Consider the following 15,695-nt stretch of genomic DNA (forward strand, 5'->3'; position numbering starts at 1 on the left):
CAAGAGCTTCGGAGATAGCGATTGAACCACCTTTAACAGAAATATTGTTTATACACACATAATCATTAAAGGTAATGCAAAGCATTCTTTAACCACACACCAAAAGGCAAGAATCTTTCATGCAAGAGTCTCAGTGAAATATTTGGTTTTAATTTACTGGTGTGCCTATATTAAGACTATAAACTCAGTGTTCACATCAGACACAATATAGCTCTGAACACGAGGGACTGAGGATTGAGCTGAGTGGGTGGTCCTGGGGGTGCAACTGGAGGACTGCTTTCAGGGCCTGCTTGCCAGCCTTTTTGAAACACCTGGCTAGCAAACAGAAAACTAGACTCAATGAGCTCTATGGCATCATGCCCAAGGGGCCTTCTTATGTTCCATATGCGACACAGTGTGCCTTATCTCCAAGTATTATAGTTTTCTCCAAATTTTCAAAGGAATATTTGATCAGCACTTGCCACAATTTCAGTCCAACTCACAGCCGGGCAAAAATCTCCACCAGCCAAGAAATATTACTCCTCCCATTCCTGGTAAAAATCTTAAAAATGATGTCTGTTGCAACTTCTCCTGGGGTTTTGCTAATCCAATTAGCAAAACAGATGCTTCTCCACACAAAACAAAATCCAGCCTTTAAGAAGTCCAGCCAACTTGAGACAAGGAGGAGATGAAGGAATACCTCTTATTATTCCAATTTCTGTTGGTGAAAGAAGGCTAACTTTCAAACTCTGGAAAGCTCTCTTTCAGAGCATATGGTGCAGTCTAGCTCTCTGTGTGACTTTGGAAGGCCTCTCATTTAAAGCTTTATTCCCTAGACTGCAGTATACGTCTCACTGCACCAGCGCACTGGGGCAACAAATCAACCTGAGATTGTTAGGCAATCATACTGTGGTGACTGAATGAAGAAGTCATAAGAACATAAAGAGTCAGTCCTCTTCTCACAGTGGCCGACCAGATCCCTGTGGGAAACCTACAAGTGGGATTCAAGCGCAAGAGCCCCTCCTGCAGTTTCCAGCAACTGGGATTTAGAAGCATCACTGCAACCATCCAGGTCAGTGGCCATCCCTGCCTCCTGTGGAAGTGAGTTCAATAGTTTAAGTATGCACTGTGTGAAGGAGTCCTTTCTTTTATCTGCCCTAGATAAGGTAAGCTGGATACCTTCATCTGCTCCAGCTGCAATAAAACACACGTCTCCCATTTTGGTCTCTACAGCCACAGCAGACACTGCTAACTCTCTGACGGTAGTATTCAATGGTCTCTCAAGACAGATGGATGCCAACACACACAGTTTCTTTTTGTGTGTTCAATGACGGGACACACAAAATTGGCTTGAATTGTTTTATCTAATCTTATTATATTTCAATCCACAATCTATGGAAGTCAATGATTGTCAAGATAGGACCATGCATTTTTAATGCACAGCAAGACAGGAAGCTGTTGGAGCACTCCGTAATCAAGGATAGGATAAGGAATGCTGAGACCTGTATCATAACTGAGTCAATATACTAGAATTTCCAGTGTTATGATAGCATTAAACTGTGGTTTGTGGTGCCATGATGTAATCCAACTAGACTGGTGTTTAAACTGCTCTTAAATATATGTTGTGTGTCATACATTTTGAAAGTGGCCAATCGTGCACCAACTTGTGCAGCTACAATTCATCTCTGAACAACATACACATAACTAGACCATGGCTACCGCCCCCCCCCCCCAAATAACACACACACTCCTTCTTCTCTTTAGTGGGAAATTTAAAAAGAAGCATAATAAAGCTTCAAGAGGAATGTGGCTTTTCCATATTCTCCAAGAGATTCCAAACTGAAAAGAGTCCACAGCAGCTTATCTAATTTTACATTCCTGGGCCAGAGCTGGAGGGTGCTTAACCTAAAGGGACTTTTTTTTTGTCCTGTTGATCCTATGCTACAGGCTTTACCCCTCCTGCAACCTGGGAAAAGCGCGGGGGGGGGGCTACTTTGGAGGGATGTATTTTCTTATATGTTGTCAGGAACAGCCAAGGTGGAAAAATATGTGGCACATGTGGATGAGGTGGGAGAGAAGGGGGCTGGGAAGGCTGCTCTTTTCTAGCTGCTGAATTCCTTGAAACCCGTTTCTTGTTCACGGAACTTCCTGTTTTTAGACCTGTGCACACAATGTAGCTATAGCAGCATCTTTTGCTATCCTTTGCCAAACCAAATAATTTTGAGACACAATGGCATTCTTCAATCTGCATAAAATTAGGCAAGTGTGCATGAGCTGTTTTTATATTCTGTCAGTCATGAAGAGATTCAGCAGAGAGGAATGTTCTTCCAACCTCAGCCACCCTTTGGACTTGCGTCAGGCACTGACCATGCACAAGTCCACACCCTCCCATTAGAAACGCAACTGCCCCCCTCTTTACCAGCCTTTCACCACCTGGCAAGGCTATTTCATTCCGTCAGGCATTTGAGGAGGAGTGAGCCGAGAATTATTTTTGTGAGTCATGATTTTGAATCATAGAATCATAGAGTTGGAAGAGACCACAAGGGCCATCGAGTCCAACCCCCTGCCAAGCAGGAAACACCATCAGAGCACTCCTGACATATGATTGTCAAGCCTCTGCTTAAAGACCTTCAAAGAAGGAGACTCCACCACACTCCTTGGCAGCAAATTCCACTGTCGAACAGCTCTTACTGTCAGGAAGTTCTTCCTAATGTTTAGGTGGAATCTTCTTTCTTGTAGTTTGGATCCATTGCTCCGTGTCCGCTTCTCTGGAGCAGCAGAAAACAACCTTTCCCCCTTCTCTATGTGACATCCTTTTATATATTTGAACATGGCTATCATATCACCCCTTAACCTCCTCTTCTCCAGGCTAAACATGCCCAGCTCCCTTAGCCGTTCCTCATAAGGCATCGTTTCCAGGCCTTTGACCATTTTGGTTGCCCTCCTCTGGACACGTTCCAGTTTGTCAGTGTCCTTCTTGAACTGTGGTGCCCAGAACTGGACACAGTACTCCAGGTGAGGTCTGACCAGAGCAGAATACAGTGGCACTATTACTTCCCTTGATCTAGATGTTATACTCCTATTGATGCAGCCCAGAATTGCATTGGCTTTTTTAGCTGCCGCGTCACACTGTTGGCTCATGTTTGAATTGTAAGATATATTAGTTTTATGGTCTTTTTTAATTTATATGCTGCGCTATTGCATTTATTTCTTGCTAATCACCACCCTTGGGATGGAAAGTGGTTTCTTTTCGATCCTAGGGACTAGAAACTTATTTTGTCTCGTCAGCCATACGGAAAAGCTGGGGCATATATTCCTACACACCTAAAAATATAAGGCTTTAGTCACACGCTGCTTTAGATAGTCCTATCCGTAGCAACATCAACTGCAGAGTGAGGAAGCAGCCCTGGTAGCACTGTCCCCGGGGGGAGCTCTGTAATGGGGGGGGGGGGAGATGCTTCACTTTGTGAAATACCTCCTCCCAGTTAAACACAGTTGCAGGAAGGTTTAACGGGGGCGGGTGGGTTGGGGGGTGGAACAGTTTAGCAAGCAGCTCTGTGAAGCGCTTCCTGACCTCCTTTCCAAGGGGGTGGGCTTGGAGTGCTGTGAAGGGATGGGCGAGGTGGTGGGTTAGAGCACTTGGCCAAGGGGCTACTGGACAGGGAGGGTTGGCAAGCAGGGCGAGCAGCCCCCAGTTATTAAATAAAATGCTACAATGCTATTGTCCTTCCTGGGATCCCAAGCCGCAAAACTGGCTGCAGGAAAAGGGCCTACAACAGGGATGCATACATCTACACTCCCTTGTGATTTGTGTCCCTTTACCAGCACTGCTTGGTCCAGCAGTTTAAGCAAAGTTGGCTGGCTGTTGACACCTCCTATTGCCTTCTCATTCTATGAGGAAAGCATGGAGCTTTGTTCTGTCCTACTACTTAACTGTCTTCCCCCAGTCATCTAGACTTCTTGGCCACTTGTGACTTCTTCAGGAAGCTAATACCATTTCTATTTAAATATTTGGCCCCCTGCCCCCTTTATCTGTGCTCAGAACCTCTGTAACTAGATCCAGCTTCCTCCCAGGAAAACCTCAGTCTTGCTCTCTTTCTGTACAATGTTGGGGGTTCGTATTGGGTCCCGAGCCATCAAATTCTACTTAGCACTGAGAACAACAGTAAATAAATTAAAAAGTTCAATAAGAACTGAAGCCTTTAAGAAGTCCCATGTTCTTTATGAAGCTCAATATTATGTCCAATGATGCTTTCTGGGCATTTCTGCAGAACCTGGACACGAGAAATCCTTTTACTGGGGCAAATGACTGGTCCACCTAGGTCAGATTGAGATGCTGGACCTTCTGCTTTCAAAGGATATGCTCTACTTCTGGAAATGCAAAGGATCTGCTCACTGTTGGATAGCTGAAGTTAGAGTAGGGAAGGGGATCCAGCTCCCTCTTGTCCAAACAAGAGGCAAGCTAGCAGCCCCTAACCCTGGAGTGCTGCTACAGAAAGGTGGTCAAGAGACTATAAATAAACTATTATAAGCAGTTGACAATCACACTAATTTCAAACAACGGAATATGACACAACTAGTTTCCTTTCTTTTTCCTTCCGGACATCTGGATTTTTGCTATTGTTTTCAAGAGCTGACAGTATCCTGAGTTATGAACACAGATCTATAATTGCAGAAACTTACCCTGTGAAGCGTCACTGTGTGTTGTTCCCATATAGCTGTTTCTTCCATTGTTGTGCTCTGATTAAAAGGGAAGGAAAAAGTAATCAAGATTACTTTCTGCAGTTGCTAACAATCCAAGTACAAGTGTAGTCTTACAAGATGCAGACAGAGATGACTTTACAGCCAGCCAAATATTTCCTCTCTCCTTTCTTGCTTTCTTTACTAACTAACCTGAGGAAGATTTCTGGAGAACTTGAAAGTTTGCACACTATTTTGTGATATCTTGGTTGCACTAATAAAGACAGTGTACTAATAAGGACTTTAAAATGTACATGTGTTTTCAAAATGGCTTTGGGTCTTTGTAACAGTGAATAAAATGAAGGCAGACAGATAACATTTTTGTTTTGTTTTTGAATTAAATTCACATAGTTGATCAGTGGAACATCCTGTGTTTAACTGGAATACATGGACAGTTGTCAACTCTTCCTATCAAACGCTTCCTATCAATTCCTCTATTTTTCAGCATGAATAACTACAAAATTAACGTGTCATGCTTTGTCTAGCTCAGCCACTCTTAATTTTTAATGTTTTACAAAGAAGTCTTACAATACAGAAAACCCAGATAGTCAATCCTCTTTTAAAAAAATACTTATTGATATAGTTGACAACCCATATTCAGGGAACACAAAGTGATAAATTTCTTCTAGTCCCCATTATCACATGCCTTCAGTTTTTCTTTAACATTATTTCCTTATGTACTGATATAATGCATCCCCTATAGTGGCAAATACTAGTGGGTTGCATTTCTCTGCCCACCATTTAACTGTGTTTAAAACACACTTTCAAAATACTTCACAGAAATATGGCTATCACAAGCCACATAAATGAAAACTGCGTCAAGCAAGTGCTTCTGATGAAATCTCTGGCATCTTACACTAACCATCCAAAGAGATAAACATGCAACATCCACATTCTCCCGGATTATTTCAGTAAGAATTTAAGACTGATGGTATTAGGGCTCCTGTTTTAAGAAAGCCCCTTGAGCTCTTCTCCCACCCTACCCACCAGAGCAGCAGAAAAAAGAATGAAGAGATAAATAATTTGCAGTCAAATAAACAAGCTGAACCAATCTAGCTTCCCCTCCTCCGTAAACCATAATTAAAATTCTGAAAAGGGTGAAAATGTACAAATTATCAGAGAACAGCTCAAACTACTTTCAACACAATATGCAGCATGCACGAGACTTTTAAGAGTCAATAAACATATGAAATGTTTGTTATAGTATCAGCACTCTCTCCATTTCACTGAACATTGCAAATGAATAAAACTGGTTTGTGCCCGACACCTATCATTTAAGAATCTCCCCGCTTCCCGGCTACAAAAATACTGTGGAGAGAAATATTATTTGGCACACATTTTACACTAGGCACGGATTATGACATGCTGAGCTACTGTACTATATAGGAAGGTCACGTTTAACTGACTCTGCAGTTCTGTGTATGCTAAGCTTCTCTCACGTGAATTCCAGGATAGCGGAACAAAATAGGTTTCTATGTCAGACAGCCAGATTAAAGAGTATCAATAGGAGCAAATTTTAAAAACCGGATTACCAAAAAAGAAAGAGCACAGCTTTTGGTTTTGCTTTAAATGTACGTGGTGTTGTCTTTAGAAAGCACAGCCTTCAAGATGAAACATTAATGGTCATAATGGGCCAAAAAAGAGGGACAGGCAGAACTCACACCAAGCTGTGTTGCTGCAAGACCTATCATTCATGAGAAGTGGCCTGGGCTTTCAGTCTAGACCTTTTACAAGGAAACCCCCCAAACAGGACACTTTGTGACATGAAGAGTCCAGCGGCCATTGACAGGTCAGCCGCAAAGCCTTTGTTAAACCCAAAGTAAAATCTTAGATGGAACAACTGAATTGAATGAAGACACATTTATTATTTTTATACTAATGCTGCAGTTCTTTTCTACATCCAACCTGCAGTAAGACAGGCTTCATATAAAGATCAAATTCTGTTCAAAAATGCCCCTTCCCAAGGGCAGAGGTCTTTCCCAAGAGGAAAAAAGGAGCTGTTTCCACAGGGATGGCGGCAGGGTTGGCACAGCTCGGCACCTGCCAAGCGCCACACTCTGGTGGAGCCCACTGCCACTCTCTGGAACTTGTCTCCTTCCTCCTCTGGGGTCTTCCTGTCTGTTCACCTGCTCTCCCAACCCTAAAAACAACTGCAAGAGCGAGTAGATGGAAAACCACCACCTGCTTGCCCTATGATTTCCCTCTGGCCACAGAAAGGGAGTGGGGCAGTAAGGCCTTGCCCAAGGGCCCTCCAAAAACTGAAGCCAGCGTTGTTATTTTGCTTAAACAGAAAGATTCAAATGCTTGCAGTTAAACAGATTTCCCTTGTAAGAGTATATAAATACTCAAAGGGGGTATCAGAATACTTCTTCTGATAATCAAATATTCTACCTGGTGTGAAACCAGTAGATTTCAGAATAAATTTTTATTTTTTATTCCTTGACCCACAACCAATGAAACTACTACCACCCACCTACACCCAAGTACACCTTAGTACATGCACAGGATAGAATCCTAAGCCTGTTCCCGGCCTTTCCACTAGAATTAGTTATTTGTTCCCTCTGCTTCTTTGGGTGTCCTCATTCTGCCAGTTTAAAAATTTTAGCCCTGGCAAAAACAAGCCACAGACTAAATACCACCCCCTTCAACATTTGCATTTTTAAAAAAGGAATTCAAGCTTGAGTTATCCCAAATCTGACCGGGCATAGTCACTAACTGATGCAGTTGTTTTGTTAAATAGATTTCTCCAATATTATCAGCTTAAAAGTGACTCCTGCCTGCAGAAACCATAATCTTGGAAGACATAAATCCATTGGAAAGTTAGTTGAAAACTTTGTAAACAAACCACATTCCATTCTTATCAGATTGTGGGAACATAGCCAAAGTTATATAATGATATTTAAGCAAAGTACTGCTTTTCTGGAACTCTGTTTAAATATTTACTGGAGGTGGGGGGCAAGCATCCAACTTTGCTCCAGTTTTTACACCTGATTTTTATTTGAATAGTGAAGAAGTGCCAATTCAATACTCTGTACAATTTTGCTTTGTTGCTACTACTGGCAACTACTGATAAAAAACCCCCTGTACATTTTGAAAACTGTTTCAGCATCAAGAGAAGCGTTTCCTCCCAATCGTGTTTCTGTATCTGAGTTAGCAAAATGGTCCTTTCAGGGAACATGCGCAGCTGTGGACTCAGGAAAGTAATCCTTGAAATGATTGGCTGGTTTACGGGGCCCTTATTATGTTATGTGGGAGAAAAACAATTAATTTCTTTTTTCCTGTCCAGTATTATCTAGTCCTCCCTCCAAACCAAAGGCAGGCTGGAATTTTAAATGCCTTGCTTCTTGTAAGTCATAACATATGTCAGACTCAAAAGAGCACATATTTAAAACAGAACAGAAAATGCAAGCCGGAACAGAGATTAGTGGCTAAACTGCTTTATTATTCACAAAGAAGTCCAGAACCCAATATCTGGCTGGTTATTACAAAATTGTAAAATCCAGCCTTCTTATCTGCACGTACCCATTCCCTTGGGCAAGATCTGTGCAAAGGAGTCAAAGGCGAGCAGAGACCCATCTGATGGCCCAAGCTCACTTCACAGGACAGGGAAGAAGCATGACCAACCCAGGACCACACCCAAGTCGCGGGACAAAGGCAGGGAAAGAGGTGAACATCAGCCCCTGGTGATGCATCTTGTTCTTCAGCAACTCTTGAATATCTGAAAGCATCTAAGCATCTAATATACTGCATCTAAGCATCTAATATACTGCACAAAGCATTCTAATCATTTCAACAAAGGAATTGATGGCAGGTCGTCAGGTGTATATTACGTGAATTTCATTTTGAATGACATAACATGCAAACTTAATTTATACAAGCTATGCAATGCCTAATCTGCATTCTCCTTAATATGCACATTACTCTGTCTTTGACTTTATTGAGTATATGTCAAGCTCAGAACAGCCCAGTGCTTAATAATTATCCTTAATAATCTCTAGCTATGATGAGTTAGGAAAAGTGGAAACGAGAGCCTCCTGTTCAAGCCTGCCCCCTACAAGAGGCAATTTCTTCTCTGTTAGTCACTTAAATTTTGGAACTTTTATATCACTAGGGAGGGGGGAAACATTCCCCTCATGCAACTGGTGATTAAGAGGAGAAAATCTGAACACAAAATAGATGCTCTCAAGAGTCCTATTGGGTTTTTTGATCTCACAACATGAGGAAGCAAATATTTCACATTTATACAACTTCACAATTTGTATCTAGGGTGTCTGAACATCAACAGAAATTTTGAAGACTGTGACATGTACTTTATTCAGGGCAACCTTTGAGAGTTCTTCCAAAGCTGGTTCAATATATGACTGTCACACATAGAACATGGGGTCCACAATAATGTAGCTTCATTGGTTCCCAGCTGGTTTTCTTATTTCCCAAGTCCCAGCTCCCAGTACGCATATTTAAATCCTGGATTGTTTGGGTCCCGGAAGAGTATCTAAAAGGCCTGAGCACACATATCCCGCCACTGCTTAGAAAATTTAACCAATTCAGCTTGCAAAGGGAAGCTACTTTAAAAAAGGCTACAGCAGCACCTACCACAACACAGATGCACATATCACAACACAGCTTAAAAAATGGGAAAAGGCCCAGGATAAGCATGAACAATGATATGCACAGAACACATTGCCGGACCACTTCAGTCTAATCTAGCAAAGCATTTAGGACTGGGTGTCCCAAAGAGAAGCCTCATGTATCGAGGCAATATACTTCTGAATACAGACACTTCAGAAGCATACCTTAAGGGAAATCCATACCCGTTGCCCGTTCTTCTTTGGGAGAAGAAAAGGCGAAGGAGTAAACAAATCTAAGATTGTTAGATGGAGTCTTGTACGCTTCCTTCCAGTAACTCCCGCAGCTAAGCTGGTACCAAATGTATTGCTCTGCTTTCCTTTGGACCACACCAGCAAGGCTGACAGAGGGGTCTTGTTGTCTGGGCAGCCCAGGACCTCCATAACAACTGCCCAGGCTTGCACTCTGGAGAGGTCTCTTCTGTGCTGCTAATGCAACAAAAATAACGCAGGAGGCAGCAGTTATGAGTTCCCGGTCTCTGCAGCCACAGCAGGTGCTGTGATTCTCCAGCGGTTTGACTTCACCTCTGGAGTTATACTCCATTGTCTCTCAGACAGATGGATGCCAACAACCAAGACACTGAAGTAGCATTTCAGCACCAGCCTAGGAGTCATGGGTGACAAGGCCACATGCAGGCAGGGGGGGAGGCTGCAGAACACTTCCACCTACCATTACCTCTGTGTCCAGCAGTGAAACCCGGTGGGCTGCCACAAGCCCATCCCTGCAACCAGCATGGAAGTGTGGCAGGCTTTTGCAACAGGGATGGAGCCCTCTTATCATTCCTCAGCCACTCCCTCAGCAGGCTAGTAAATTCTGTGGGCTTATTGACCCACCAAATTTCTCCACAGCGACTTGTTTTTAAATGTGATGTATAAAGAATACTTATTAAGATGATCCAGTAATCCCTTATTCTTCCTAAAGAAAAAAAGGAAGATCTTGCCTACTTTTAACCATGTTTGTTCACAGCTATGAATAGTAGCGTTGTTAGTAAGCTGAGGGTGGGGTCGGAATATGTTATCCAAAAATGCAGCTGCTTTGTGTTGCCCAAGGAAAATAAAATCAGTATTTTTGTAACGTAGCACGTAGCTCAGCCACCTGCTGGTATATTCAGACCAAGAACTCATGAACCCATTTTATGGGCAACATACACATTGGCCAAATGAAAAGTCCTTGACTCCCACACCTCTGGATCAGGGCCAACAAGCCTTAAGACCTAGAGCTCTGATTTCCATGCACTTACAGTTATGGGAAAAAGAAAGTTCACCCTCTTTGAATTCTGTGGTTTTACATATGAAGACATAATAACAACCATCTGTTCCTTAGTAGGTCTTAAAATTAGGTAAATACAACCTCAGATGAACAACAACTCATGATATGTTACACCATGTCATTATTTATTTAACAAAAATAAAGCCAAAATGGAAAAACCATGTGTGAAAAACTAAGCACACCTTATGATTCTATTGCTTGTATAACCACCTTTAGCAGCAATAACATGAAAAAAAATATTTCTGTAGGACTTTATGCATCTCTCACATCGTTGTGGAAGAATTTTGGCTCATTCTTCTTTAAGTATTGCTTCACTTCATTGAGGTTTGCTGGCATTTGTTTATGCACAGCTCTATTAAGATCCCGTACAGTATTTCAATTGGGTTGAGGTCTGGACTTTGACTGGGCCATGGCAACACCTTGATTCTGTTCTTTTTCTGTTGTAGATTTGCTGGAGTGCTTGGGGTCCTTGTCCTGTTGTTAAGAAAAACTGGGGGTTTGGCCAAACTTCAGCTGTTGGGCAGATGGCCACACATTTGACTGTAGAATATTTTGGTATACACAGGAGTTCACAGGCAACTCAATGACTGCAAGGTTCCCAGGTCCTGTGGCTCCACTACCATGCTTGGCACTTGGTATGAAGTGCTTGTTCCGATATGCTGTGTTTGGTTTTCACCAAACATGGCACTGTGCATTATGGCCAAATATCTCCACTTTGGTATCATCTGCCCAAAGACATCGTTCCAGAGATCTTGTGGTTTGTTCAGATGCAACTTTGCAAACCTAAGCCATGCTGCCATATTCTTTTTAGAGAGAAGAGGCTTTCTCCTGGAAACCCTTCGAAACAAGGCATACTTCTTCAGTCTTTTTCTAATTGTGCTGTCATTAACTTTAACATTTAACATGCTAACTGAGGCCTGAGGACTCTGAGATACCCGTGTCCAGAGGAGGGCAACCAAAATGGTCAAAGGCCTGGAAACGATGCCTTATGAGGAACGGCTAAGGGAGCTGGGCATGTTTAGCCTGGAGAAGAGGAGGTTAAGGGGTGATATGATAGCCATGTTCAAATATATGAAAGGATGTCACATAGAGGAGGGAGAAAGGTTGTTTTCTGCTGCTCCAGAGAAGCGGACACGGAGCAATGGATCCAAACTACAAGAAAGAAGATTCCACCTAAACATTAGGAAGAACTTCCTGACAGTAAGAGCTGTTCGACAGTGGGATTTGCTGCCAAGGAGTGTGGTGGAGTCTCCTGCTTTGGAGGTCTTTAAGCAGAGGCTTGACAACCATATGTCAGGAGTGCTCTGATGGTGTTTCCTGCTTGGCAGGGGGTTGGACTCGATGGCCCTTGTGGTCTCTTCCAACTCTATGATTCTATCTAACTCTTGGGTTTTTGTTTTGGGTTTTTTTGCAGTTTCTCTGAGTATTGTACAGTCTGACCTTGGGGTGAATTTGCTGGGGTGTCCACTCCTGAGAAGACTGGCAACTGTCTTGAATGTTTTCCACTTTTGAATAATCTTTCTCACTGTAGAATGATGGGCATAAAATTGGTTGGAGATGACCTTAGAACCCTTCCCAGTTTCATGGGCAGCAGCACTTCCTTCTCTAAGAGCACTGTGTCATCTTTCCTCTTTGGCACTGAGTTAAAACACATCTGAATGCTACAGACCAGCACACTGCTAAAACCTTTGACTTTTATAGAGGTGGGCACACTTGCTGATGATCATCATCATCAAACCTTTTATTGGCATCACATACAAACATCCATAGCAAATCAGTACAGGATTACTGCTTTCTCAGTGACACAAAACATTTGTCAAATGAAAGAGGCAAAGCAATCTAACATCACATCTCTAGGTCTCCAGGGAGATCAGACGTCTGCAATGTGTTTCGACGACAAAAAACCAGATAAAGATATTTAGCCACTACCTTGGTGAGCTCCTGATTATTCCCCAATAATAGAAAATGTATGACCTCTAACTCTGGTTTCCATTTGGAATTGCTGGCAGAGATCAACATATAGTTTACATTTAAGAACCATATGTGTAAGAGTTTCCACCTGATGGTCTTCACATGGGCAAATTCTTCTCCTTCCACCATTCCCGAGAACCTTCTCCATAGGAGGTTTGAAGGATCCGAATTAAAATGCCCTTCTTTCTTGAGGATTAAGCAAAAATTCAAGATAATTGTGGTTAATTTCATGTGCCCAAGAAAGTTGAAAGTTAAGAGGGGAGCATGTTTTCTCTGCTGCTGCTGTTAGTTCCTGGCGTTCAATGTCCCACAACCTAAGTTTTTATTGTAGCCTTGGCAGATGGTGGGGACATTGATCGCAAAGATTCCACTGACAGCCCAAGTTGCTGTACCTTTATGTTAAACCGTTGTAGTTAAACCTGGGGAAAGAAAGAGATCTAGCAAAACTTCACTAGGGAGAGGATCTCTATCTGTTGTGAGGCAGATGTTTAACCAGCATGTGAGAAATCTCACCCAGGCTATGGTCTCTACCTTGTGTTGACCTCCCTCTAGACACAAGGCTGCATAGGGTACACAACGTGGGACAGCAAAAATCTTAAAAAGAAAAGCTGCCTGCACTCATTCTACCAGCTGGGTAAACCCTGGCAGCCAGACTGGAATTCCGTAGAGCAACTGAGCTATAACTTTGGCGTTGAAGACCTTGAGGGCAGAGGGGATATGTGAATTATCTCTTGTTATAAAGAAACTCATTGTGGCCTGCATAGACATCTTACAGGCATTCACCACTGTTGCACGGTGCAAGGACCATAGAAGCCTATGATGGAATGTGATTCCTAGGTAGCTGAATTTGAATACCTGCTGGATGGGTTTCCCACCAAATACCCAGCTATAGCTTTTGTGTGAATTCCCAAAAACCATTATTTTGCTTTTATCAAAGTTTATGCACAATTTCGTTCTGGACAGATAGTCAATACAGGAATTTAACAAATGTTTTAGGCCAATTCTTGTCTGTGAAAGCAAAATCATATCTGCGTATAGAAGGATGGGAATGCTTGATGCATTGAGTTTTCTGCTGTGGGCATCCACCTGTTTTAGTAAAGAAGTGAGGTCGTTAAGAAAAAGATTAAAAAGAGAGGGAGCGAGTAAACAGCCCTGCTTTACACCTCTGTTTATAATGACAGGATCTGTCATTACATTCCCTGGTCTTGTTCTTATGCGACAGGTGTTCTTTGCGTAAAGCTTTTTGATCAAGTAAAGTAATCTAGGTTCTAGGCCCATTGTCTCCAATTTGGACCATAGCAGCCCCCTGTTGACAGTGTCAAAAGCAGCCTTGATATCAAGGAAGGCACATAAAGACATTCTTTATGAAGCCACGTGTACTTAATGGTTAAATGAGATAACACCAAACAGTTGCATAAAGTAGATTTCCCTGGCCTGAGCCCTGCCTGCTCTGGACCTATGGTAAAATTCCCAGAGCCTTCCCAATCAGTTAGCCCATTGAGCCACGTCAGGGCCCTGGTGGTGGTCAGCTTGGTAAGTCACCGAGCAGCCAGATTAATTACTGGATCCTGGGATCTACGTTCCCAAAAACAGAAGTCTGGGAGAACAGAGGTATCCAAGATCTCCCATGCTTTTGCATACACCTCCCACCCTTGGCCCAGGCGGGCATTAAAGTCTCCAGTCAAGATAATAGGTAGGTCAGGGCAGATGAAGTCCAGATTCCCGAGCACGTGTGCAATAAATTCCCATTGTAGGTTCTTGGCTGTGACAGTAGGAGTGGGAGGGATAGACACATTGATCAGTAACAGTTCCTGGCACACTAGCTCTATCTTTGTTACCAGTACAGTGGTACCTCGGGTTAAATACTTAATTCGTTCTGGAGGTCCGTTCTTAACCTGAAACTGTTCTTAATCTGAAGCACCACTTTAGCTAATGGGCCTCCCGCTGCTGCTGTGCTGCCAGAGCACAATTTCTGTCCTCATCCTGAAGCAAAGTTCTTAACCTGAGGTACAATTTCTGGGTTAGTGGAGTCTGTAACCTGAAGCATATGTAACACGAGGTACCACTGTAATTTACAGCTAGCATTTGTTGACAGGATGTGTTTACTTTTTAAATGGGGAGCCACCAGGGTTAACAATCCATCCGAAGGCCTACCTTTCTTGTGGCTTTTGGTTGCCGGAACTGAAAAGGCATTAAAACCTGCAAGTTCAATGTGACGTAATGAACAGGTTTCTTGTAAACAAACTATATCATATGCCCTTATTAACTTTGTAGAGTCAGGGAGACACAGCTTAGAAAACCAACTTGCCACATTCCACAATAACAACTTCAAAGAGGAATGTTGCACCAGGTTCCCAGCCATGGCATAAGGTCAATCTAGGTGCATGTCGGAAGGCTGGCTATCACCTGGAACCCCAGACGGTTCCTGAGGTATTTCCTCCACTACCTCTGGGGCTTCGGTTGTTAGTCCGTTGACCCTGGTGTCATCACTTCTTGAACTTGCAACTGTCATCTCCTTGATCGTACTCGAGTTAGCGATTTGATGGGTGAGTTCACTCGAACTTGGAATGATGTTAGAATTATAGTCCCCTGTAGTTTCTCCTAGAGACAGTGTTATCTGAATTGCTGAGATCATTGGGGGGGGGGGCGGCTTCGTCAAAGACAATTAGATCTATCTCTGACTTTCTGTGTGTCACGTTACCCTTGGGAGGAGCGTCATTTGTCGTTGGCTGAACAGATTCCAGCCGGGGTAAAGAGTGGTGAAATTCAGGATCTGCCAGAGATCTAATGGAGTGTCCTATCTTTGACTTATCTAGATTGGGCTGGCTTTCTTTATGTGTTTGGCCTATTTGCTCTGAGGTTTTCCTCTCCAAGGGAGTATTACGGCTGGGTTCACCATGCGTATCCATCTTTGACAGCCCTTCCGAATGAATTGCGGCCCTATGAAAAAAGCCCTTTGGGAGAGAGCGTTGGTTTCTTGGGGTCGGTCCGGCTATGCGGCAAGTTTGGCAGTAGTTGTTTTCGTTCCGTGTCTTTAAAAACGCACCTCAAATCACTATTATAGTCCTGTAAGAGGGCCCTATATTTCAGGAGCTTTTCAGGAGTAGCCG

The 15,695-nt window shown here is 42.9% G+C and overlaps 1 protein-coding gene across 16 annotated transcripts in view; it reads right to left on the reverse strand.

The window, feature by feature from the left end:
- Window positions 1-15,695, reverse strand: part of TJP1 (tight junction protein 1) — a 338,860-nt gene that overhangs the window by 68,990 nt on the left and 254,175 nt on the right. For all 16 annotated transcript variants that reach the window (XM_083475513.1, XM_083475512.1, XM_083475511.1 and 13 more), the window contains one exon: window positions 4,663-4,719. In XM_083475513.1, coding sequence (XP_083331639.1) covers window positions 4,663-4,719 — 57 coding nt within the window. The remainder of the gene's footprint in view (window positions 1-4,662; window positions 4,720-15,695) is intronic.

The sequence above is a fragment of the Podarcis liolepis genome (genome assembly GCF_965112155.1).
Source record: "Podarcis liolepis genome assembly, chromosome: 14".
NCBI classification, from domain to species: Eukaryota; Metazoa; Chordata; class Lepidosauria; order Squamata; family Lacertidae; genus Podarcis; species Podarcis liolepis.